This window comes from Argopecten irradians, chromosome 10 (genome assembly GCF_041381155.1).
Source record: "Argopecten irradians isolate NY chromosome 10, Ai_NY, whole genome shotgun sequence".
Lineage (NCBI taxonomy): Eukaryota > Metazoa > Mollusca > Bivalvia > Pectinida > Pectinidae > Argopecten > Argopecten irradians.
In genome coordinates, this window is record NC_091143.1 from 13,912,911 (window position 1) to 13,940,536 (window position 27,626).

The window sequence follows — 27,626 nt, forward strand, 5'->3', positions numbered from 1 at the left end:
TTCATAAAGATGGAATCACTAACATTTTATACTGTTACGTACATTTAAGGAGTATACAACAAAATAACAATGCAATATCATTTTGTATACATAGCACACGGATGTATCAAATCGCACTCGGCTTAGGTTGGGGAGGAAACCTAGATACCAGCACAACTTGACCCGACTCGTGGCCTACAAACTAAGTATAGACTTTCAGTAAACTATACTTCTCTGCCACGGCGGAAACCGTCTATGAACATTCGAAAGCCTTTCTAAAAAATATCTAAAAACAAATATTCAAAACCTATTGGTTGCCTCTTTAAAGTATCTTCATACAAATATTCAGTAATGTCAAAACATCTGGTATATAGGACCTATCGGCCACTTTTAAATATCAATATACAAAGATTCCAAAATGTCTAAACATCTGGTATAAAGGACCTATCGAGTGTTCTCTCTAAAATATCTACATACAAATATTCCATGGTGTCAAAACATCTGGTATATAGGACCTATCTTGTGGTCTCACTAAAATATCTACATACAAATATTCCATAATGTCATAACATCTGGTATATAGGACCTATCTTGTGGTCTCACTAAAATATCTACATACAAATATTCCATAATGTCATAACATCTGGTATATAGGACCTATCTTGTGGTCTCACTAAAATATCTACATACAAATATTCCATAATGTCAAAACATCTCATATATATGACCTATCGTGAGTTCCTTCTAAAATATCTACATACAAATATTCCATAATATCTAAGCATCTGTTATATAGGACTTATCGTGTGGTCTCTTTGAAATATCTACATACAAATAAGCCATAATGTTAAAACATCTGATATATAGGACCTATCGGGTGCTCTCTCTAAAATATCTACATACAAATATTCCATAATGTCAAAACATCTGGTATATAGGACCTATCGTGTGGCCTCTCTAAAATATCTACATACAAATATTCCATAATGTCAAAACATCTGGTATATAAGACCTATCGTGTGGTCTCCCTAAAATATCTACATACAAATATTCCATAATGTCATAACATCTGGTATATAGGACCTATCTTGTGGTCTCACTAAAATATCTACATACAAATATTCCATAATGTCAAAACATCTGGTATATAAGACCTATCGTGTGGCCCCTTTAAAATACCTACATACAAATATTCCATAATGTCAAAACATCTGGTATATAGGACCTATCGGGTGGTCTCTCTAAAATATCTACATACAAAAATTCCATAATGTCAAAACATCTGTTATGTAAGACCTATCGAGTGGCCTTTCTAAAATATCTACATACAAGTATTCCACAATGTCAAAACATCTGGTATATAGGACCTATCGGTTGCCTTTCTAAAATATCTACATACAAAAATTCCATAATGTCAAAACATCTGTTATGTAAGACCTATCGAGTGGCCTTTCTAAAATACCTACATACAAATATCCCATAATGTCAAAACATCTGGTATATAGGACCTATCGTGTGGTCTCTCTAAAATATCTACATACAAATATTCCATAATGTCAAAACATCTGGTATATAGGACATATCGTGTGGCCTTTCTAAAATATCTACATACAAGTATTCCACAATGTCAAAACATCTGGTATATAGGACCTATCGGTTGCCTTTCTAAAATATCTACATACAAATATTTCATAATGCCAAAACATTTGTTATATAGGACCTATCGTGTGGTCTCTCTAAATGTCTACATACAAATATTCCATAATGTCAAAACATCTGGTATATAGGACATATCGTGTGGCCTTTCTAAAATATCTACATACAAGTATTCCACAATGTCAAAACATCTGGTTTATAAGACCTATCGGTTGCCTTTCTAAAATATCTACATACAAATATTCCATAATGTCAAAAAATCTGGTATATAGGACCTATCGGTTGCCTTTCTAAAATATCTACATACAAATATTCCATAATGTCAAAACATCTGGTATATAGGACCTATCGGTTGCCTTTCTAAAATATCTACATACAAATATTCCATAATGTCAAAACATCTGGTATATAGGACCTATCAGTTGCCTTTCTAAAATATCTACATACAAATATTCCATAATGTCAAAACATTTGTTATATAGGACCTATCGTGTGGTCTCTCTAAAATATCTACATACAAATATTCCATAATGTCAAAACATCAGTTATATAGGACCTATCGGATGTTCTCTATAAAATATCTACATACAAATATTCCATAATGTCAAAAAATCAGTTATATAGGACCTATCCGATGTTCTCTCTAAAATATCTACATACAAATATTCCATAATGTCAAAACATCTGGTATATAGGACCTATCGGAATATTCAAGGAGATGCTTGAAGAATAATGACATCTCAATATACATGTATACATGTAAACATTGTTTTAAAGCAAATTATCATATGCATTCAGGTAGATTTTTATCAAAATTAAAAGAAATTTAGATGAAAATATTGAAGTAACATTTATGTACAATAGTGTTTGCTATATCTCATATAGCTTGTTAAAATATACTGGTAGATATATACAAAACATTCTCTGGAACCAGTAAATCGACTAACAGTTCAGTGTGTTAGTTAAGAATATTCCAACAAAGTCAATACAAGGAAAACTTAAATACTAATATGGAGAATGACATAGAGCAAGACACAGCGAAATGTTTACATGATTTCAATAATATGTTCCAGGAATGTTTCATTATGTATACTGTATCATGATCAGTTATATTGAATACAGTTCAGTATTCAATATTAACTTCAAGATGGGAAGTCTTCAATAGAGTATAACGTATACAGAATATATAAAACATGACTATATACAAGGCTCTTCAAAATTGTTCGTAATGCATCAATGTAGTTGACAGGTAATCCAGGCTTCTTCTTTAAACTTAACGTCCACTTTTTGGTAAATGTTTTTCAATGACCTCTCAACGCGTCACCCAGCCTCTTCGTTCAAGTACATTCTGGTAACATAATTAAAAAGTAATAGTCAGTACAAATAGACATTTTGCCCACTTTTTAATTTAAAAATAAACTTTTCTGAATCACGTAATCATTTGAAAGACTATATAAGCTGCGTAAATTATATCGACTAAGCTTTTCTTCATTATTTAAATTCTTTCAAGCTTTTATTGAATAAAATGCTCGAGGTGTTTTGAGCCATAATGTGACGGGATGGGACGGGTTGGATATGGCGATACTGTTTGTTCACTCCCTTTTCATACCATCAAGACAACGTACCTTTAGTTCTTTGCGTCCACTTCCTCCAGGATCCTTTTGGCTATCACGAGAGCAGACTCTGCCTGATTTTTGGTGAATGATGTAGATGGAATCTTGCCAGCTGCATGGACATCCGGATATCGCATATGTGTGTGGTTACCAAGGAGAGTGTTTAGTTCAGCAGCAGCAGCCAAAAGTGAATCGTCAGATAAAGAGGCTGCTATTTGAATAACGTCGTGACCTTTGGTGACTTTATTGGCATCCTTTCCATACATTATTGACTTCAACGATTTCTCCACCGCCTAATAATAAAAAATCAGAAAGGGTACATATCTAACAACCTAATCAATGTTAATGGCCTAATATGGAATCTTTTATTATATTGCAATCGCATTTAAGGTTTCATTAACGTAATTGTATAATAAGTATCATAATGCAGGTCATGTTATCAACCACTTTATATTACGAAGTATCCTAATGAAGGTCATTTTATCAACCACTTTATATTACAAAGTATCATAATGTAGGTTACGTTATCAACCACTTTATATTACGAAGTATCGTAATGAAGGTCATTTTATCAACCACTTTATATTACGAAGTATCCTAATGAAGGTCATTTTATCAACCACTTTATATTACGAAGTATCGTAATGTAGGTCATGTTATCAACCACTTAATATTACGAAGTATCCCAATGAAGGTCATATTATCAACCTGTTTATATTACAAAGTATTATAGTAATGTAGGACATTTTATCAACCACTTTATATTACAAAGTATCCTAATGAAGGTCATTTTATCAACCACTTTATATTACGAAGTATCCTAATGAAGGTCATGTTATCAACCACTTTATATTACGAAGTATCCCAATGAAGGTCATTTTTATCAACCACATTATATTACGAAGTATTATAGTAATGTAGGTCATGTTATCAAACTTAATTAAGATGCTATACATAAAATCAAATATAAAATGCATTATGAGTGTAGTGAGATGTTGGAATAGATCGATTTGATTTGAACAGGTAGCTCATTTTGTAGAGCTAATGTTCGGAGATCATGGATTCGAACCTCGATCTGGACGTCATATTTTCTTGTCTACAGGAGAAAACTAATTAGGTGTATTGAAATACGCTCCCTGTAAGTAAGGTGAGATCAATATAAATACGTATCTCTTATCGTTTATCAGTATCCACAATCTACGTACGTATTGATACCCATAATGTATTCGTAGATCTAGATATCCACAATTTCTCAAATGCATATTCGTAATATATTAATGCATACCCGTGACTATCCATAATTCAGTTTCAGATATCACGTTAGTGATTTGGTTATATATATTGAAGTAGGCTACATTTAACAACTATTGTTCCGATTCATTCTGCCAACAATGGGAAAGCTCATTCAATTCATTGATGGATATCCATAATCGAGATAAGGACATAATTATATAGATAAAAATTTTATTTCCACTTTGGCTTTCCATAATTCAGTGTTTATAGAAGAAGTATGACCATGGCGACAACACTGCATCTAATTAAAAGTTGACGTCATAGTGAAACTATGTTTCACTCAATTGTTAAGTTAAGAGTGTTTAAAGCAATATTTAAACCCCTGTCGAAATGTAAGCTTTGGCGCGATTGTACGGTGTGAAGAGTTATAAAATTCAATATGGGTGTTCCTAGTTCTCACACTGAAGTTATCTCCCCCTACAATGTAGAATTTACAAGGGAAGATACATTTCGTATTAAGCACACAACACTGAATAGAAGGTACATTTGGGACATAACACAGGGTATGAACTGTATTGTATGAATTTCGAAAATAGCAATCGCAAAAGCGAGAGTATTTGTTGAAAACAGTGACCCCTTTGTCATAAATGGTGTGTTAGCGGCATATTATTATCATCGCAAAGACTTGTGTAAAACAATGTACATTGTATCTTAAGACAAACCTATAACAAAAACTGCAAATATTCCAGCAACAACGCAACGCTAGTTGACAAAGGATGGAATCGGTGTGGTCATCATGCCTTAAAGTTTGTTATTCCGTTAAATATTCAAATATCATTATAAAAAATATTCAGGTATTCAAAGATTATAAATAGTAATCTATAAGGAATGCTAGTTGTGATTTAAATAACCCTCTTGTACATGCTACTGCATGGTTTATAGTAAATTCATTGAATGTTGATATTTTTTCGGCAACAAACCATGCAGTAGCCTGCGATTGAATGTCACAATTTTCACAATTCAAGAATTAACATCAATTCAGCCTGATTGTTCCTCCATATGTTCGATTTTTAGTAAACCCGAATGAAAGTATTGGTGATTAGTGGCGGATATGTGAGTTTTAGAACAGGATAACAAAATTCATCATATTAAATCGATTGCAAATATATAAGAAAACCTCACTGAACTTATTGTAACTAATTATGTAGGTCTTTATAAATCCTTAAACATAACCTCAAATATCAGTGCCTGAAAAATTTTTAATGCAAAATGTTGCTTAATTTCTGTTGAAATGAAGAGGAAAAAAACAAACAAAAACCCAGTATTTTTCCAAACGTTTTATCAGAATCTGTTACTTTTGACTACGGTATAATAAGTCTGTGAAACCAGAGATGTATCTCTGCTGAATCTGGTATTACCTCCATGAGGTTGATTCCAAGTGTTCATTATTCCTTATTCTATTCGATTCCCTGACACATGTTAGATTTGCAGTAAAAACATTTACATAATAATTTATTCAAAATGTATCATTAGCCTTTTGATAACATATATAGGGGATAGAATGCCATTTTCGATCAATCTACTGGAGATTAGTTCATGAATCCCTAGGGTTTTTTTTTGCCAAAATAAAACAAACCCAAAGGTAGAATTAGCCCTATTAAATTGTAACCAAATAACGACCATAGGGTAAGTTATCATCACGTGATTGTGGACTATGACTGAAAATATTTTTGTGGAGGTGAATTAAAATAAAACACGACATTACCTGATGACACATGTAACATATCCAGTTGTACCCTTGGACCTCCTCTGCAGACTGCATGAAGTGTTCTGATGCACAGAGATCCAGTTCTGCTTGTTTGAACCACTTCCTTTGTTCGATAGGGTTGGGCACAGGATCGGTGTCAAATACGTTGTAGGATCTATGGTGTCTTCCTCGTGACTCCGCTGTCGCTCGGTGCCATTCTTTTTCTCTAGAACACTGTCGATAGACGTTATCGTAGAATTCTTGGTTTGCAGATGGTCGGGAGTCAGAATAACTGGAGGGGTCGACATCATCGTCAATGTTTACCGGATCACCATTCGTGAGTCTGTCCCAAACAAACTTGATATACTTGAATGTTTCTGTTGCCTGTTCTTCATTGCCAATATTCTTGTCCGGGTGCCAGCGCCTTAGATATCTCTTGAAGAGAAGAGTTCGTTCCTTCTCCGGTAAGGTCCAAATTGCCTTCAATTTTTTTCTGACCTCCTTGAAAATTACTTGAAGAGGTGTCGTTTTTGCAGGCATTCCGTTTGCAACCATAACTGCGCTGACCAACTCGTTCGAAGTTGTTCTTCTGCGAAGAATTTTGTAGATGTCGAAAGCATATTTTTCAATAAACCTGCCTTCTCCAACGTCGACTTCGTATTTGGTGAATTCATCTGATAGCTCTCCCACGATATCGGAACCTATTAACTTCTCAATCCTTCCGTATATATAGATATTTCTTTCCTGTGAATCCATTGCATCATCCGGCAAGTGAACCGCCACATATTCCCCAATGTCAAACTTAAATGTGTTGTTGTCAAGCATATGATGCCATCTCTCATGAACGTGGGTGCCGCATTTTGGAAGAAAATTTGCCAAAAGCGACGCATTTATCCTATATTCTCGGTATCCTTCCGAATTCATAATTTCAGGTATTTTTTCTGGGCAATTCATTGCCATCAGGATTTTTAGCAGAATTGGTCGATGGATAAAACAATCAATACCAGTTGATTTCTTTAGAAGTTTGACGAACTCTCTTTCAATTTTCATAATCCAGTCGTTTCTTTCCATTTCAGGCGGAATCTTTGTGTAAAAGTTCCATGCAACTCCCTGCAGCTCATTTTCTTCCTTACAGATGTGACCAAATACACCTGTTTTGCGTCCTACAACTCTTCCGTTGTAGACATAATCAACGTTTAAGTCTTTTACTTGTAGCACTTTTATTTTCTGTAGTCCAGTCAACACGCTACTTTCCTGTTTTTCTTCATACGGTTTTGTAAATCGTAATTTCAGTCTATCATGATGTGAAATGCGTAGGAGTCCCTCAACAAATGCAGGAGTTTGGATGAATTCCTGCAGCAGTCTTGTATGGTGTCCTTGGGTAACTTCAACGTTTGTTGCATCAAACCTTTTCTTTACCAACTTTGATAAGATATGTGGTCTATATTTGTCTGGTAATTTTTCAATGTCAACGTCAAGATAAAATAGATCCAAAGACTGGAAGCCTACAAAATACGGCAATCCCGCTTCCTTCCCAATGGCATCATACAGCTTATCATTGTCGGAGTAGATCATTTGTGTAGAGTTCACCATTTTTTTCTCTTTGGTAGGAAGATACAGGATTTGTACCTGTAAGCATATTTCAGTTTCCATGTTTCGCAAACGACTAAATAGTCCGTCGATAGCTTTCTGTGCAGACCATCGCTCGTTTGCATGTAATTCTACATCTTTCACCTCCTGTGTGATCTCTTCTAACACTCTTGCATACGTTGCACATGTAGCCCTTTCATCTGTACCAAGCAGTTTGAATAATGCAAAATTACTACCAAACACCATCGGCGCTGAGTATAGGAAAGGTTTGATTTCCCCATTGTCATCCAGGTAGATAACTAGATTCCCACACTTCACAAATTTGTTTTCTGATGGTAAATATACTAATGGTTTCTGACGTAGTCGCTCGATGACAATGCTTTCCTTCGCTCCATGGACCCATAGGTACTTATAGATATCGGACATAAGACTTTCCAAATATTTATCTTCTTTTTGCCAGCGACTGTTTTTGCACTGTTCTTTCAACGCATCACATACATTTTGCGTGTGTTGAATAACCTTATCCAGCGGTGGTTGTTTCAAGCACACCTGCAGTTGTCTGGCTACTACATCAGATTTTTTCCTGTTAAAGCCAATGAATGGATTAGCTATTTCTGGAAGGATGCTACAGCTACTCCAAATAACGTTAGAATAACTTTCAGGGACAGCGCCTTCAAATGCCATTAATTTCCCACATTCAAACTGTGGATAAATATCGTGTTTGGTTCCGGATATCGATGGTGGTACGATAAACTTTATTGCACGTATCCTTGAAAGTAAATCCAAAGTCTCTAATTTATCTATACTCCAGATGTACTCGAGTAATGTATAAGACTTCCTTGTAACCTCCTCTGTGATTTCACGCTTTCCTTCTGTTTCAATCTGATAAGCAAATTGGAGAGTAAGCTCAGTGGATGCTTCCTTGACCATACCAATGAGTTCCATGAATGATCGCCATCCTTGTTCATTGTACGGTGCCATTGGAAAGTGTAGCTGATCGCTCTTCATGATCTGAAATAGTCTCACATGTGGACTGTATAATCCAGATGCATTTCTACATCCTCCTGTCCTTGTGTCAAAAATGCACAATCTCCGCAGTGCAGCAATCAATGTTTTCTGCTCAGGTTTATAATCATTGTTATATAAGTGAAGAAGGTAATCCCTTATATATTTCAAGTGGACCTGAATATGTTGTGTTGGAAGACATTCAATCCTGGCTAAGATGTGACTTGTGTAAACATCACACATGCTGCTTTCCGTGTACTCGAATTCATCATACATTGGCTTCAGCTTTATGTTTTGCTTCAAAAGCAGTGTGCCTGTACTGTTTCCCCATTCTTTGATTCCCTCCGATGGAATATGGTTAGGAAGTACCAGGACATTGTGCCCCCTCTCAACCGAAACATGTTCTCCTTGTACTGTCAAATGTAGCGGAAGCGACTTCAGTTTATGTTTCCAATCTTCGAGCAATTGAACATCTTTTAAATGATCAACAAAATACTCTAAGATAGCATTGGCTACAGACTTTGGAAGATTTTGGAATCCTGTTTCATTGCGATGTAGGTACAAACAGTTCAAAACCATTGCTGGCTTTTTGTCATGTGGTAGCAATGAGAGGATGAAAGGATTGTTCAGCACAGTCCGGTCAAGAACAGGAAGGCCTAGCTTACTCAATGCTTCGTGCAAGACTCCTGTGAAGGAATCCAAATCCAGAACTTCTTCAAAAATTGACAGAGACGATAAAACTCTTCTCTTTGTTTCAAGTTTTCCTGTCTTTTCAACGAGCACACACGGTACCAAGTTCCAGGAAGCAACGTGTTGCAAAACATCTGGAATTGTCCGAACACATCTACTGCTATCAGGGTGAGACTTATCGGCGTTTTGTTTGTTCCTGCTTTTCTTTTCCTGTTCTACCAAAAACTGCCATACACAGCGAATCCATTTTGAGTTCGGAATATTTTCATTCTCGGTTATCCAATCCACTAATAATCGAGGACGCCTAAACTTTTCTTGACTCAAGTTGGCTGCTAAGTGCTGAGAAAATGATAGAATATCAAATTGTCTGAATATGAGTCCCTGTAACTCCTCAATGTCACAAAGATCCGTAAGAATTTTATGAAGAAAGCGACTTCTGGAACAAGGCAAAATAGAAAATTGCGTACTGCAAAATGTTTCACTTCCTTCCTTGAATACTCTTAGGGTCATATTCTGGGTTAAACACAAAGGAACGCCAATGATTTGTGATGCAAAATTGTCACTTGCCGTGCAGTACAGTAGTAACCTGTGAACATTTTCAGCGTTCTGTAGACTGGTCTCCGATAAGGATGTGCCATCCGGATGAATTATAATGTTGCATTTGTGCTGGATATCTGTCCTGCTGAATGATTTCAAGAATTCCACAATAATTGTTGGCGATACATCTGAAACTGGAACCCCAGCGTTCCGCAAACTATGTAGTATTGTTTCTGGTGAATCAAGAAGCCTCAAACCTACATTTTTCATAACTTGTTCTAAGCTTTTTCTTTCCCGCCAATCCATACATGGTATTTTAGTGCCTCTCAATGTATTGAAAACAGCGGGAAACGTCTCTCCGTGTTGATTTAAAGGTACAAACCTAGGTTGCTGATGTTTTTGTTGCTGCTGTTGTTGTTGCTGCTGCAGCTGTTGCTCTGGACAATGGTTACGTTCCATTTCTGTCTGCGTTTGATCCGCTACATTAGGACATACAGGATATAGGTAAAACAATTCATGGCACTCATTGCATATCTTTTCTAAGACATGTGTTGCTAACCGCTTCCAATTGTCATCCTTAGCATTTTCATAAATTGGGAATAGATCATCCAGCTGTTGTGTCTTCACTACGAGATCATATTCCTTGTCATTCTCCAATAACATCTCTTTTACTCTCTCCATACCGGTGATATACGCAGCAGGTAAGACCCGACTCAGTAGTAACTTATTCCATTCCCATTTGAATGTGCCTCTTTCTTGGCTCCACAAACTACTTCTTGTTTCTCCACCCAAAGCGAAATGGCCATTCACATGAGCAGGAAGACCGGTTGTTAATGGTAACGGTAGAAAGCAAAATGATCTGCCAGCTACGTGTTTGTGTGGTGACAGAAGAATAGCCACACCACCTATTGGTAGTAATCCCAGTTCTCCTCCTTTGTATGCATCAGATACTTCCTTGGGTATGGCACCATCTCCGAACCCGATTTGTTGTACTATGAGCCACGTGTTCTCTTCACCCTTACTATCTTTCACAGTGATACTATAAGACACGCTGTTAGTTTGTATGATTGTCAAATCGCGAGTTTTCTTTAACTGCCTACTCAAATCCCGTACTTTGTTTCCGAAAGCTCTTCTTCTTACCTCATCCTCCGGTGAGATGACAGTTTCAACTTCATACTGATTTCCACACTGGCCTGAAAAAATATGTGATAGGGATATTTTCTTAACTGATCTGACAAAAAGCAGTGTTTCTAGAAGCTCTTTCTCAAATTTTATAAACAGATTTCTAAGTTTCTGTTGGGACATTGGTCCTGCCAAATGTTTTGCTGTTCCGTCCTCTGTCCGAAGTGGAAATCTGAAAACTGTTCCTCCGTCCGGTAAAAGTTTGTCTTCGTAGTAGCAATTGAAAACATCCGGGTTTAGTTTTCTGTGTTCTGGTAAATTCACAAACTGAGTTCCGGGTCTTTCTCCAGTGGCGTTAGATAAGAAATGACAGTATGGGTCCATGACACACAATGTTTCACCTTCTTCAACAGCAGGACCTTTTGACAAGAAGGAAGGCGCATCAGTAAGATGATATACTGCATTAAAACCTACACCATATTGGCCAGTTTTAGTTGAATCTTCCCCTTTACTGCCTATCCCTAGGTCCTGGATTCCCTTAATGTCACTAGCACTAAACATGCTATTGTTGTAAACAAGAAGAGCAGGACCTTGTAAGGGTTTCCATTTATCATCGAACACCTTTTCAGTAGAGTGGTGAGTAGAATCTATGATAAATTTAAGCTCTGTTGCTTGGGCATCATCGGCATTCTGGAGCAACTCTTTCATAATACCTTCGTCACACGGATAATCTTCTAAGATTCTTTTAATTCGTGTAGTCAACTCTTCTTTTTGTCCAAAGGGTATTGTTCTTGTATTTTCTACAAAGTGTTGTTTTATTTTAGCCTTAACACCTAATGCACGAGCGAAATCGGGCGCAATTTTTCCAGTGACAAACTTCATTGTTTCACTTGTTCCAATTTCCTCACTATCGTTTAAACAAAGTTGAATAATTGGTGACAGAAAGCCATTCACATCGGGAATGCCCAACTGCCCAGGATCTATTTGGCTCCAAAGTTCCGAACGATCCATACAGTTTACCAAAACTTTGATGAGTTTCGTGTATAACTCCAATTCATCGTCTGTAAGCTTCCTCTCTCCGATTGCATCTTGTCGTTCCAACATCACCTTTGTGACATCATCAGTAGTAAACCGGTCCTTAATACCGAGCAAATCTACCAGACTTTTACATCTGGCTGTAAGATGATGATCCTGCAATCCCAACAGATACGGTTCACAGTTAGTAGGAATATGGAGTGCTGTTTGACTTGGCCTCACGAACACGCTGTGACAATAAATGATAGGGTGTTTTTTTAAGTCTTCAACGTCCTTTCTGTCTTGATCAGAAAAAGTATCTTGGCGAATTCTTCTATGCAAGAAACTGTAAATGTCATTACAAATGACCTTCAATGAGTCTTTTGATTCTTCTGCTATGTTTTTGATACCAGTTGTTTCACAAAGGTGAACCAAATGTTGACAAACGACTCTGATCGCAACAGAATTGCCTACACCGACATTCAGATGATCTACTCTTGTGTAACCCGTCTCATCCATTACAAACTTTTGTGAACCGACAAGATGTTTAGTTGATGCGCGATAAAGACATTTTGGTTTCTCAAACTGTATGTTTTCTTTCGTCTCATGGTTACATGCCGACACTTTTTCAGTTGCCTCGCCTGTCACTTTGTTTTCGTTATAAAGGCTGTCCGCTTTCCAGGTAAATGCCCAGTCTTTCGGTTTCCTGAGGATTGGTAAGAACGGTATGTCTAAAAGTTGTTCGATAAGCGACAGATCAGACATACAATTTCCCTCTACATACTTGGTAATGTTTATGGATCTTTCCACAGCGCATCTACCGCATACTTGGGAAAGGTGATGAACACTTTCCACTCTGTTGAAGACTAGATCCTTTGTTAATGTATCGACAATCATTCCAATATTTGACATTTGTTTCTTTCTTTCCTTTATCCCAACTTCTACCATACCCTGGTGAACAAACCGTCCTTCACTACTTGTAAACAAACCTTTCAACTGACTCTCCGGATGAACCAGATCACGTGCGCATTTCAATTCTCCTGTCGGTTCCGTGGGAAAGCATTTTGTGTTCTCTAGCAAATGCTTAGTTTTTTCACTAATATTGTCTACAGCAAACATCACTAGAATGTTTCGTTCTCTTTGATCCCAATAGCCGGAGTGAATTTCAGGAAAAAGAACTTCAATGAAGAAATCTTCTTTTGAAACCACTTTCGTAATCAATGCACTTTCAAGACCAGACATTCTGAAGGCATCATTCAATTCTTTTTGAAGTTTCATAACCTTTTTGTTATGTTGATCCTTTTCCAAGAAATGAATAGCAGCATTAAAGGTTATGTCTACATGTGGTTTGAAACGTTCTGAATCCATAAACTTGCTATGTTGAAATCCTGTCCATACGTCCTGTCTTTTGAACACTCTCGGATCATCGTTGACAATCTTTGCCATAAAAGCCTTCTGCATACTTTGTAGCTCAACTGAACTTGTCGAATCAATAGGCCAGGTTTTCATATACTCCTCATCGGTGACACCAATGTAGTTCTGCATGTGTTCAAGTAAAGACACATATGCATTTGGAACGGCATCGGTCATCAGTGCATGGTTCCATCGCGGTTTAAATAGTTGAGTTCTATCATCCTCTGTCCCCCACATGATAGACCGTCTGTCTGATGCCACAGCGAAAGTGGCATTAATGTGTACCGGGAGACCTGTTGGAATAGGAAGTGGTAGGAAGGAGAAATAATGTCCCGTTCGATAAAATCCGAATGTCATCTTATCCAACGGCAGAATATGAACATCACCTTCATCCACCGATATTGGAACTGCAATTCCTGCGAGAGGTAACACGCCTCTGGCTTCCTTAGATATGACAAGACTTTTTGAAGTACCAGTGGAAAAAGAAATTATCCATCGAGTAGATGTTTGTGCATCTGGTACTTTACTGACCGCGAAACGTTTTGCAGCCTTTTCCACCTGTATACAGATATCAGCAACAATAGTTATCCTTGTTGCCGTTTGCATCTGGCTCTGTACACCTGGTCGATGCAATGCCGACACCTCTTGTAGAATATTAAATTGACCTGGCATCTGGAGGTTCTGGGTATTCGATGTCACCATATCTTTCGTAGCTTTATAGATAAGAGTGCTCTGACTAGGATTTGTGGCATTCGGTCCCAAATGATACACTTCTATTTTTGTTACATTTTGTGTAAAGAGTAGCATGTTTCCGCCATTTTCCATAAGCATGTACAGAAGTTCCTTCATATCAGTCTGTGTGTATGCTGTGTCCTTTATTTCGCTTCTCCCTGCCTGCTCATTTGTCCTTAGCGGAAGTCGAAATAATGTTCCTTTATATTCCACAGGGCCTTTTCCCATCGTCATATCACAGTCGAACACTCCATTGAAAGGTTGGAACTGACTTTTCATTCTCCTAATAAGCTTCTGATTCTGCATGCTTTTTAAATTGATTTTTATCCCTGGTTCCTTTCCTTTAACGGCACTGCCAAGATTTATATAGTGTGGGTCAAAAATGACCAGGTCACTGCCTGTTATGAAGCTTGGAACGTCAGTCAAATTGTAAACAGAGCAGAATCCCAATCCAAATTTCCCCACTTTCGTTTCGTCCTCCTGTTTGGTAGCGCCTCCCAGTTTCGTGATGTTTCGTAAATCTGCTTCTGTGAATTGCGCATTGTTGTAAGCCCATAATGCAGGACCTTGAAATCCAGCCATGTTTTGGTCAATGAGTCGGGTTCTTGAATCCATATTTTCGCGCTCATCATACAGGAAACACACTTTTGTAGCAGCTGCATCATCAGCATTTTGGATTAACTCCTTTGGTACTGAAAGTCCATCTGTGTAGCCGTCCAATAAGCCTTTTATCCTTCCTATCAGATCCTCGTGTTGTCCACATGGTTCTATAGCCTCTGTATCGGTCAGGAGGCCCTCTGTCAGTGATCGAACACCAAGCGCCTGGGCAGTGTGAGATGGAATGTTAGGATGTACATAGTATATCATTTCATCCTCCTCTTCAGCTATAGTTTTTAGCCACTCTTCATTACTGTATCTACACTCTGAAGCGGGCATCAGCTGTAATCTTGTATCACACCCCGTGTGAATGGGAAACAGAATCTCCAAGTGGCCGACTAACTGTGGATCACGTTTGTACAATGTCAGTATTTGAACGATTATGGCCAAATCCTTTTCAACATCATTCCTTGAGCTGTCATCATGACTGTCAGTCTTGTCTTTGATTTTCTTCTGTACAATATCCAGAACATCTACAGTCTGTCGTTCATGGCAACCAACAGTTTCAAAAAAGTGTTTGATGGATTGAAATTCTGTTGGTAGACAGTACATGTAAGGCTCCAGCTGGATATCGTCAGGGTCGTGAGTAGTATAGACATCGTTTACATCAACAAATAGTTCACCTGTCCAAACTAAAGCTTCAGTCATAAAGAAATCTCTTATCTCCCTGGTGCTCGTTTTTGTCGCCAGAAAGTTGTACACCTCATTGATACAGGCCAACAAGTCCGGTTTGTTCCTGACGTTATAGCTATTCTTTATTTGTAACAGATGTTGTAGTACATCTGTAACCTGTGGTTCATCTAGCGGAAAATGTGTTTCCAGGTATCTGTATGAATCTTCTGAAACCAGTGGAACAACAGATCCGACGATTCGCTGATTACGAGTGGTTGCTAGGAGACACTCTTGTGGAGTACAGAGTTGATGTGGACTACGACACCAAGGTAAGACAGTAGGATAGCTACTGGTCGGTTTATTAAGTGGTACAATGAACTTTTTGTCCATAAGTGAAAAGTGATGTACATGTAGTAGCTCAGGCTGTCGTTGAAGAAAATAGTTCACCGCGTGTGCTTGGTCCAAAATGGATGTTTGTCCCTGCTCCACCTTTCTGTCCAGGTCATTGATGCATTTGATGATCAGATCGAAGGATGGTCCAGACTTTTTTAAACCCAAACTACGCAATCCAACTAGAACATCCGATGATGAAAAATTTTCAACTGGGAAAATTGGTTCACTGCCAACTAGTGCTTTCAGTTGGTTTATGTCTGGGTCGTACAGTTCGGATGGTTTTCTTAAATCCCCTCGAGAAGTGGGTATAAAACTTGTTTTCCTTGCCAAATCCATCAATTTATAATTTCTTTTAAACTGGTGAATATATTGGACGAAATGTAACATCAGTTTCTTCTTGTCGGAGTCGGAGTATGAATACCATTTGGTAGACAATATTTCCTCAATAGCATCTTCCTCTGTACACTGTTGGGCACCCAACTTTTGCGCCAACTTGTACTGACGGGGATCTGACGAGGACAGGAGACGTCGTGGATACTTGATTGGAAAGTTATATCTGTGCTGTGGAGCTAGCATATCAACTTCGCTTATAGATGTGAAGGAACCGGTCTGATATTCTTCAAAAATCTGTATTCTTTCCAGCGATCTTCTTCCAACATCCCAAATCTCCAAATTTTCCAGAAATTTCTGCCAGGCAACCCTTTCTGCTTTTCCAGCATTGGTATTAAAACCTTTCAGATAACCACTGTTATTAGCTGCAAGTCGATCGAGCATGTTCAGAAAACTGTCTTTTGTAGGATTGTGAACATACATTGTAATTTCTGGATGTGATTCCACAAAAGAAGGAATACAAGGCAAAACCTTGACTGAAAACCTATCCATAGATCTACATAGATCATCTGGAAGCTTGTTAGACTTATGTGATTTTACAATCATTAACTCTGAAAGTTTGTGTAGATGAATGTACTTGCCGTGTTCTTCAGGCACCAGGTGTAGGTCTGTAAAATCCTCCAAAGACATGTCCGTCAGCATAGACCAGAGGTTCTTCAGCCAGTCTCTGGGAAGTGATGACCGTGTAGTATCCCAACTCTTGTATGAACCGCTGTCTGTCAGGTTACGGTCCATACACTGCCGAAGTAGCGAAGCGACTCTGGGGTTATTTAAACCCTTGATTTGGAATGTACCTGTTGACAATGAAATGTAAAACTATGTATCTTCATTCTTTACGAGTTTTCCATAGTTATATCAGACAATGTATGACAAATATCACAACTTAAAGCATGAGGTTTGACAATTCTCAAATAGACCTGCATCGATTATTCTCTGACTAAAGACCGTCTGACAACAAACAAGAGAGAGAATGAGACAACAAAAGGCCCAGAGAGCCTGTATCGCTTACCTGATGTGTAATGCAAAGAAATGTTCTGAAACAAATCCGGCGTTTATATCCTCAAGGATTTTAACAATGTACTCTAAATTTCCCTAATGGGCCCCACCCCTCCCGTTACAGTGTTTGATAGATTGAAATTGTATCGGTAGACAGTAAATGTAAGGCTCCAGCTGGATATCTTCAGGATCTCGAGTAGTGTAGACATCGTTTACATCAACAAAGTGTTAACCTGTCTAAACTAAAGCTTCAGTCATAAAGAAATCCCTGATCTCTCTTGTGTTTGTCTGTTCTGCCAAAGTTGTACATCGCACTTATAGAGCGGGCAAGACTTATGTGAACTGTATTCTATCTTTATGATTAAATAGAGACAACTCTTGTGACTAGTAGCGATTAACCCTTTGTGCTAGGTGAGTCCAAATGCATTTAAATGAAAATGAAGAGTCTTGTTTTCAAAATCATCGCTTTAAGATCTAAATTAACACTTTATGCAAATAACCCCGTCTATCGATCCATGCCACACAGTATACAAAGTATACACAGTTATGTGTTGATCTCACCTGTCCTGTACAGTGTTACCTGTTTTAAAGGGACCTCACCTGTCCTGTACATGTTGTATGGTGAACTTACCTGTCCTGTACCTGTTGTATAGTGCCACCTGTCTGTACGTGTTGTACTCACCTGTCTGTACTGTTGTATGGTGACCTCACCTGTCCTGTACCTGTTGTTTATAGTGACCTCACCTGTCCTGTACCTGTTGTATGGTGACCTCACCTGTCCTGTACCTGTTGTATGGTGACCTCACCTGTCCTGTACCTGTTGTATAGTGACCACACCTGTACTGTACCTGTGTATGTATGTGACCTCACCTGTCCTGTACCTGTTGTATGGTGACTCACCACCTGTCCTGTACCTGTTGTATGTGACCACACCTGTCCTGTACCTGTGTATGGTGACCTCACCTGTCCTGTACCTGTTGTATGGTGACCTCACCTGTCCTGTACCTGTTGTATGTGACTCACCTGTCTGTACCTGTTGATGGTGACCCACCTGTCCTGTATCTGATGTATGGTGACCTCACCTGTCCTGTACCTGTTGTATGGTGACCTCACCTGTCCTGTACCTGTTGTATGGTGACCACACCTGTCCTGTACCTGTTGTATGGTGACCTCACCTGTCTGTACTGTTGTATGTGACCCACCTGTCTGTTGTATGGTGACCACACCTGTCCTGTACCTGTTGTATGGTGACCCACCTGTCTGTACCTGTTGTATGGTGACCCACCTGTCCTGTACTGTTGTATGTGACCACACCTGTCCTGTACCTGTTGATGTGACCCACCTGTCCTGTACCTGTTGTATGGTGACCCACCTGTCCTGTACCTGTTGTATGGTGACCCACCTGTACCTGTTGTATGTGACCCACCTGTCCTGTACCTGTTGTATGTACCCCTCTGTCTGTGTATGGTGACCACACCTGTCCTGTACCTGTTGTATGGTGACCTCACCTGTCCTGTATCCTGTTGTATGGTGACCCACCTGTCCTGTACCTGTTGTATGGTGACCTCACCTGTCCTGTACCTGTTGTATGGTTCACCTGTCTGTCCTGTTGTATGGTGACCTCACCTGTCCTGTACCTGTTGTATGGTGACCTCACCTGTCTGTACCTGTTGGTGACCCCTTCCTGTACCTGTTGTATGGTGACCTCACCCTGTTCCTGTACCTGTTGTATGTGACCTCACCTGTCCTGTACCTGTTGTATGGTGACACATCACCTGTCCTGTACCTGTTGTATGGTGACATACCTGCTGTACCTGTTGTGTGACACCCTGTTGTACTGTTATGGTGACTCACCTGTCCTTTCTGTTGTATAGTGATCACAACTATCTTGTACCGGTTGCATGGTGACCTCATTTTATTTTGTAGTGATGATAAATGCTTACCTGTAAGTTTGATTTGTTTCAGGTGTTGTTTGATTCCCTCAGGTAGATCTACCTTAACAAGCTTTCCTTCACAACCTGGGACAAGTGTAGCTGTCCTTTTACTACACATGTATACACTGCCTGATGTCTCAAATTTCACAAATCTACCATCTTCCAGGGGCAGGAGTTTTAAATCCTTTAGTAAGCTATACTGGTCATCGGAGTCTTCACACATCAGATATTGCAGCAGCTGTAGCTTTTGAGCAGCACTACAGTTTTCGTATGTACTGCCCCGTCTAAGTAGGTTAGCTAGGAAGGCTGGACTTAAAAGTGTCATACTGGTGTTCCCTCTCAGGAGCTTTGATAAGAAGGCCGGAGTCAAGAAAGTTATGCTTGTAGTCTCAGTGGTCCGCAGCAATAAATCTGTGACGTGAGCCGGGATTATCGTCAGATTTTGTTGATATTGTTTCATGATCTGTCTCAGTGTTCCTCGAATTTCACCATCTGTAACATGTTTGGAGAACACTTAACAAATGAGTTCACCTGGTCACCGTTACCGTTAAATCTTAAGAACCAAATGAATTTTCTATAGGATTTGTAATATACAAAACTAGGAACAAAACAAAAAGTAACCTACTTATTCCATTCATTACTTTATTAGAAGAATAGCATGTAAGTCTTAATTCAAAACTGACATAATATGTTTTCATATATACCAAGTGTCATGCATAAAATGTACCTACTGCATAAATAGTATCCGGATACTTTTATACCCATACCAAATCACACACACCCATTGCATACATATATCATGTAGTCCTCTACTAACAATGTTCATATTCAATATATTTTGTCTCAAAATGGTTGAATTTAGTTAAAGCAGACCTGCGGGTGGCAGTTATTAGTGTCTGTGACCCAAACAGAGAAATCCCCATCCCCGGGGCAATTTTCTTTACTTATTTTGTCTATTTACACAAATTTGGAATAGAGAAAATCATTCGAAACCTATCGGTACACTTGCCATGAGATCCCTTAAACTAGCACTGTACTACCCCAGAGACAGGGAGAGAGAGGGTACTTTTTATTCTGCATAAAAAGTATCCTCCCTATTAAAAATTTCAATCTTCAAGTGAGTTAGTCTGAAATTGATAAGTGACACTGAAGCTGTTATTTAAAAGTTTCTGTGACCAATCTTAACTCATCCCCACCCAATGGCAAAGGGTATAGGAGTTTACTTTTTATTCTGCATAGAAAGTACCTTTATATTATCAGGAAAAACGAACAAACCTTCAATAATACTTATATTTAGACCTACCTGTCCCAGAGTGAGGACATTCGAACACGGCATCATTGTGATGTATCCATTGGCCCCCGTTGTTCTCAGTGTACACAAACTTTGTCTTCAGGAGATTGGTGAGTAATGGCTCCAGGATAATACGCCACTTGACATCCACATCACCGAGACGGGGTATGGATCGGTATACTACTTTCACCAAGTCGTCTGGGTTATGTTTCTCTGTACATCTACTGATCAGCTGTTGTACCATGATCAAGTAGACCTGAGAAAGGGCTTCCCTTATCAAAGCCTGATTCCACTGAAGCGATTTGTCAGCGTTTATGGCTGACTGCTTCAAATCAGCTGATGGCCACTTTACATGTCGTCTGTTCTGGCTCAAAGCAAAAAACCCGTTTACATGAACTGGGAATCCTGTTGGACTGCGCTGCTCCAAAGGAAGAGGAAGGAAACAGAAGATATGGCCTTGGAAGTCCATTGTGTCCTCATATGGAATAGCAATTCCAACGTAAGGACTATAGGATAAGTCCTTATCCTGGGAAAGTTTACGGAATTCCGGGGACATATTTTTTCCTAACACGGCATTAACGATGAACCATGACTTGTTCTCAATCTTCGCTACACCACGACGGTCGTGTGATTCTACTCTTATATTCACATGCAGGCTACATATCAAATCACTTGATATGTTACTTCTTGTAAAACTTTGCAGTTCCTTGCAGAATCGCCGTCGTTGCTCTATTGATCGAGTTTCAGATCTTAGGTCCTTGATTTGTACCCTGTACTGCGGCTCGTTATTTTGTCTGTATAAAGTCATTTCCTCCAGGTGTTTTAGAAACAGCAGGGTAATTGGTGCTTCTGTTGTAAAGGATTCAAAAAGGTTCTCAATTTTCTCCTCGTTATACACATTCCCTGACAGCTCTGTGCCGATCTGTCGAAGAGGAAACCTAAACAGAGTTCCTTTGTACTCTCCGTTTACAATTGTTTCCTGTCCAAACCCAAAAACATTGTTAAACGCAACCCTAAAGGCATCTATGTCCATCCCTTTGTATTTGTCTAACCTGTTCAGCTGGAAGCTCGTACATACCTTGTCAGAGTAGGTTGTGTAGGGGTTTATAACTAGAAGCTTTGTACCAGACACAATCATCGGGTAATCTGAAATACATAGATAACCAAACCGGTCAGACAAAGTGACAGTCTTTCACATCGCCAACATATACATATTAATGTAGCCAAAGTATCCATTATGTTATCCCAGTATCCATTATGTTATCCCAGTATCCATTATGTTATCCCAGTATCCATTATGTTATCCAAGTATCCATTATGTTATCCCAGTATCTATTATGTAATCATAGTATCCATTATGTTATCCCAGTATCCATTATGTTATCCAAGTATCCATTATGTTATCCCAGTATTTATTATGTAATCCCAGTATCCATTATGTTATCCCAGTATATATTATGTTATCCCAGTATATATGATGTTATACAAGTATCCATTATGTTATCCCAGTATATATTATGTTATCCCAGTATCTATTATGTTATCCCAGTATCCATTATGTTATCCCAGTATCCATTATGTTATCCCAGTATATATTATGTTATCCCAGTATCCATTATGTTATCCCAGTATATATTATGTTATCCCAGTATATATGATGTTATCCCAGTATATATGATGTTATCCCAGTATCTATATGTTATCCCAGTATATATTATGTTATCCCAGTATATATGATGTTATCCCAGTATCCATTATGTTATCCCAGTATCCATTATGTTATCCCAGTATTTATTATGTTATCCCAGTATCCATTATGTTATCCCAGTATATATTATGTTATCCCAGTATCTATTATGTAATCCCAGTATCCATTATGTTATCCCAGTATCCATTATGTTATCCCAGTATATATTATGTTATCCCAGTATATATGATGTTATCCCAGTATCCATTATGTTATCCCAGTATATATTATGTTATCCCAGTATATATTATGTTATCCCAGTATATATTATGTTATCCCAGTATCTATTATGTTATCCCAGTATTTATTATGTTATCCCAGTATATATTATGTTATCCCAGTATCTATTATGTTATCCCAGTATCCATTATGTTATCCCAGTATATATTATGTTATCCCAGTATCTATTATGTTATCCCAGTATCCATTATGTTATCCCAGTATCCATTATGTTATCCCAGTATCCATTATGTTATCCCAGTATCCATTATGTTATCCCAGTATATATTATGTTATCCCAGTATCCATTATGTTATCCCAGTTACCATTATGTTATCCCAGTATCCATTATGTTATCCCAGTATCTTTTATGTTATCCCAGTATCCATTATGTTATCCCAGTATCCATTATGTTATCCTACAATCTATTATGTTATCCCAGTATATATTATGTTATCCCAGTATCCATTATGTTATCCCAGTTACCATTATGTTATCCCAGTATCTATTATGTTATCCCAGTATCGTTTTTGTTATCCCAGTCACTATTATGTTATCCCAGTACTGTATGTATTATGTTATTTTGTCTGTGTAGCAGACAGCATGCAGCAGTGAAAATTTGGGTTGATGATGTCATTCTTGTAACACTACCCTAGCAATGCACACCGCCACCACTACCATACAAGGTTTCTCAATTACAACTTAATGTCATATATGTTAATACCTGTGATATGGAAAACAGATTTGAAGCCAAGTCCGAATCGTCCGACTTTTAAGGGATCAAGTTCCTTCACACTACTGTACAACATCTTTATACCTCTCCAATCTTCATCTGAGAACACAGCATTGTTGTGGAAAAATAAAGCTGGGCCCTGAAGGTAATAAATAATATTATCTTCAAATTCTGATGGTTGAAAACATTCAATTAAAACATTGAAAAAAATTAAGAAGTTTGAGGAAAGCCAGATTACATTGAGAACAAAGGTCCAGACCCTATCAACAAATTGTTACTTCATGATGTTTCCATGGTAACCATTCTTGACATCTATACATTAAACCATTACTGACCAAGTTTTAACAAAATCAGCTAATGAGTTATTGCGACCAAACCTGTATAAAGTGACCTGGTTACTATGGCAACCAAAATTTCTCCATGAACATTTATACAATAATATGGTCCCTAACATTGCTGTCGACCCAGCAGCTTAGAAGTTGTCCAGACTCTTTTTTCTACAAAACCCCGTGTAAAGTTTATTATAGCAACCAATACTACATATGATCCCCTATATGTTGCTGTGAAGTTTCATTGAAATTGATATAATAGTGTAGGAGGAATTGACGGGCAGTCAGACAGACAGACAGACAGACATATATATTCATATTGCATACATCATTAATGAATCTGGGACAGAGAAAACAAAACTGGAGACCTACCTTAAAGTACTTGTTAAAAGGTTTCTTCTTCCCACTACAGGGCTCCTGGTTGACATTTCTGCTGTCAAACATTATCTTTACCACTGAGGCACCTGCATCCTCAGCATTCTGTATCAACTCCTGTATTAATATCAAAGGAAAATTAAACGTCACTAAAAGTTAATTATTCTTCACCTTATACATAAATGTTCTGAAATTGGTGTTTCAGGGGAAATAACTACAAAAATCATGTGATTCTGTTGATTGATCAGACAATTCATCAAGAAATGTTTCTCCTTGAGTGCTGAGAGTGATTTCAAAACGTTATAAAATCTATATATTTACAGTCTAGTAAAATGGGTTAGAGAGCTACCAAGTTATAACAGCTACAAGAGCTGACAGGATCATCATACCCAAAACAGGTTAAAGGGCAATTTAACTGTACAGTAGATCGTAAATGTAAGGACATCTTATGAAAAAAATGTAATTAAATTCCAAATTTAGGTGATGGCAATTTTTGAAGTGAATGTGTAAAACTGAAATATTTGTTTATACACACATGTAATCATGAAGATGTGCGTGCACACATACATATAATTATTTTATGTTAGCCTTTAGGTCCTGTAAAATAAGAGATTTTTGAAGGTCATATGACTGACATAACTGTTAGAATTTGATACACTACATACTGCACTCAACTGAAACTAGAAACACACATATACATGTTTCTGGTGTGATAAGTAGTGGTAAAAAGTTGAAATATCGTTGTTATGTTCCGGGTAGCACATACTTAGGCTAGGGACAAGGAAGTAATTCAAACCGTGTAGACAAAAGGAAATAGTCTAGCCTTTTATTAAGACACATTAGACACGATCACATAATATAGAATTAACGATAGAGAATTCATAGTTATATATGTATGATGTTTTAACAATACTGGAAATTACATTGAATAAATCACATTGTGTCATACTTGATTGGTTACCTTTAGTATCTGTCCATCATCAGGATACTCTGACAGAATGTTCTTTAGCATACGTGTGAGAGGAGGCTGCTCCAAACCGGAGTACTCCGGCTCCATCTCCCCATCGGAGTTCTCTTCTTCATCCTCGTCCATCTCGAGCTGATGGGACCAAGACAACGACTATTTCTGGTGTCGCATAATCAAGCTGCAGACATGCCTCTAAAGTGTCAAAATAAACTATTTGATACAATGTTACATCACAAACAATTTAATAGTCCCTGTGGGATTCCATATCATGTGCCCCGTATTCTAGAACTGTACTACCTGTCGGCGGTGAAACATATACATGTATTCTCAGACACTGACCATGGTTTCTCTCATACATACATTTTGTACATTTAAACATGCGTTGATGTATTGTACTCTGTCAGTAGATTTTCGTCAAAATTAGAAATCAAATGATTATGAACCACACAAACTTTAGACACTACACCTATAATCCACATACTAGTACAAGTTGAAGATTTCATGTAACTCTATTTCAATTATTTTTTTAAATGTTTGCCATGCATGCGTTCCGAAAAATATCGTGTGTACACATTTGTTTTGATTTCAAACTTATATATCATATTGTATACATACGTAAGAAAAACAATTTTTACCTGCCCGACGTGTCCACCTGATCTGACTAATTAGTACAAACAGTAGTACCACTGCTGATATGATATACTATATAAGAGAATGCACGCTCTACTTTATATATATCCTTCTACGCAAAACCGAAAGTAAAACCGCACGTGGATTCCTAGTATTTCAGTCAATGATTTTCAGTAAACGACTTCACTGTTCATTATTGAACGCATACTTTGGTACCGATATGTAAAACTGTAGGTTATCAATTCATATTGAATTTGTCAAGATGTTTTTGCTCTCACGAACCACAGGTATCTGAGAATTAGTTACAGTTTATATCAATATGGACTTTGAAATGTATTTAAATTGCTATGTAGTCTAGAATATGATTTTTACCTACTTTGTATTCTCGATCTAGACCCCTAAAACGTCTAAGGTCCATATTGATATAAAGTGTAACTAATTCTCATATCCCTGTAATTCTGGATTTATATCGGTCCTTGCTTTCTGAATTAGATGACTTGGTTAAGGATGCCAAAAAGCGTTCAATGTTATATCAGGATCCGGCAAATACATGTAGCTTACTGATATAATGGATATAACTGATTCAGGTAATGTAACATAGCTATCTAAAGATTCCAGGGGTTCAACGTCATTTTGATTCGTCTTGTATGAGAAATTAATGAACATGTTGATAATTTAGGGAAATACTCCCCCCTCCTCCCCTCTCCTAGGCGATCACGCTCAAACATCTGTAATGTACAAATGCACATGTGCCTGAGATATATTAACTGTTACGATGTATATAATTAGACCCGTATATCCAAAGATCATTCTTTAAAGACGTTGTAGGGTCTCTAGATTAAACAGGTAAAACATCTAAGTGACGTATTAACAATACCTTTACAATGGGTAACTTTTTAGGAAGGTAAAGATCATACCTCTGCTCCAAAACTGTTAGTAACTAATTATCATTATATAATTATATAATTGCGGAATCCCAGGAATACTTTTTGATAAATCCCTAAACCTCCTGTCCTCCTATATTATGATTATTGTACCACTGCCCTACTACAAACCCAATAATAACACACAAAAATTATATCGGTGGCCTATGGTGAGTGTACAACATCAATAGAGATAATTAGGACGACAGCGAAAAAATAAGACGGAATGCGTTATTCAAATTAACATTCAATCTATTTGAATAACTACGTTTAGAACTTTATGTTAAAGTAATGTTTATGGTAAGATTTAAATCTAATAACTTTCGCGACTCTACAAAATTATCAATCTCGTTTTACATCTCCATTCTAAAAAATTAAAAGTCGTTTAGGTCTCAACATATTAATGGTACCAGTTCGTACGTCCCTATGTCCCGTATTTGGTACGGTTTATAAAATCCACATCGCCATTCCTGTGCACGTCTACGTATATTGTATCTAAGATTGAATCAATTTATGACAGACCGTTATACGATTGTGTGCCAAGTCATTCCAAAGTACGTTGTACTTGAATAGTGATTATTATGCCTATATAGAGTTGAATTAATCATTTACAAAACGTATACCACCCTATTGGTGTGAGGCAATGCAGACATAATGCAATTGTTATATATATGTATTTAACGTAGGAATATTTGTCATTTCCATTCACGGTTATTTCTATTCATAACCCTTCCTAATCCCCCTCAGTGAAAATGTTTACGTACAAGTGGTAATTTGTACATATCTGAAGCTAATATTGAATAACAATATAAAAGAAACAGCTGTATATTAGGACCAGTATCAATCAAAATACTAAAGAGCTAAAACCTTTGTATTGATATAAAAGAGCTTTACAATTTGGTAACGACAAGAGATTCACTCACCGTCAGATAGTAGTTATAATAGAAACAGCTGTATTTTAGGACCAGTATCAAAAACAAAATATGTCAATATCATTTGTCTAATCCGGATACCCGTCTATTTCGGCTGAATTGTATGACATATTACTTGGTAGTTCACTAAATACAGGTTACAATACCCTACCCCTCCATTAAGCTAC

The 27,626-nt window shown here is 37.7% G+C and overlaps 1 protein-coding gene across 1 annotated transcript; it reads right to left on the reverse strand.

The window, feature by feature from the left end:
* On the reverse strand, positions 1-25,797 carry LOC138333177 (sacsin-like). The gene is made up of 9 exons (XM_069281356.1): positions 25,610-25,797; positions 24,969-25,166; positions 24,005-24,124; positions 23,295-23,442; positions 20,617-21,750; positions 19,323-19,805; positions 6,247-17,177; positions 3,261-3,541; positions 1-2,983 (listed from the first exon to the last, which is right to left on the reverse strand). The coding sequence occupies exons 2-8, from the start codon at positions 25,098-25,100 to the stop codon at positions 3,263-3,265; spliced, it is 13,227 nt and encodes a 4,408-aa protein (XP_069137457.1). The 5' UTR covers positions 25,101-25,166; positions 25,610-25,797; the 3' UTR covers positions 1-2,983; positions 3,261-3,262.
* Between the last annotated feature and the right edge of the window lie 1,829 nt (positions 25,798-27,626).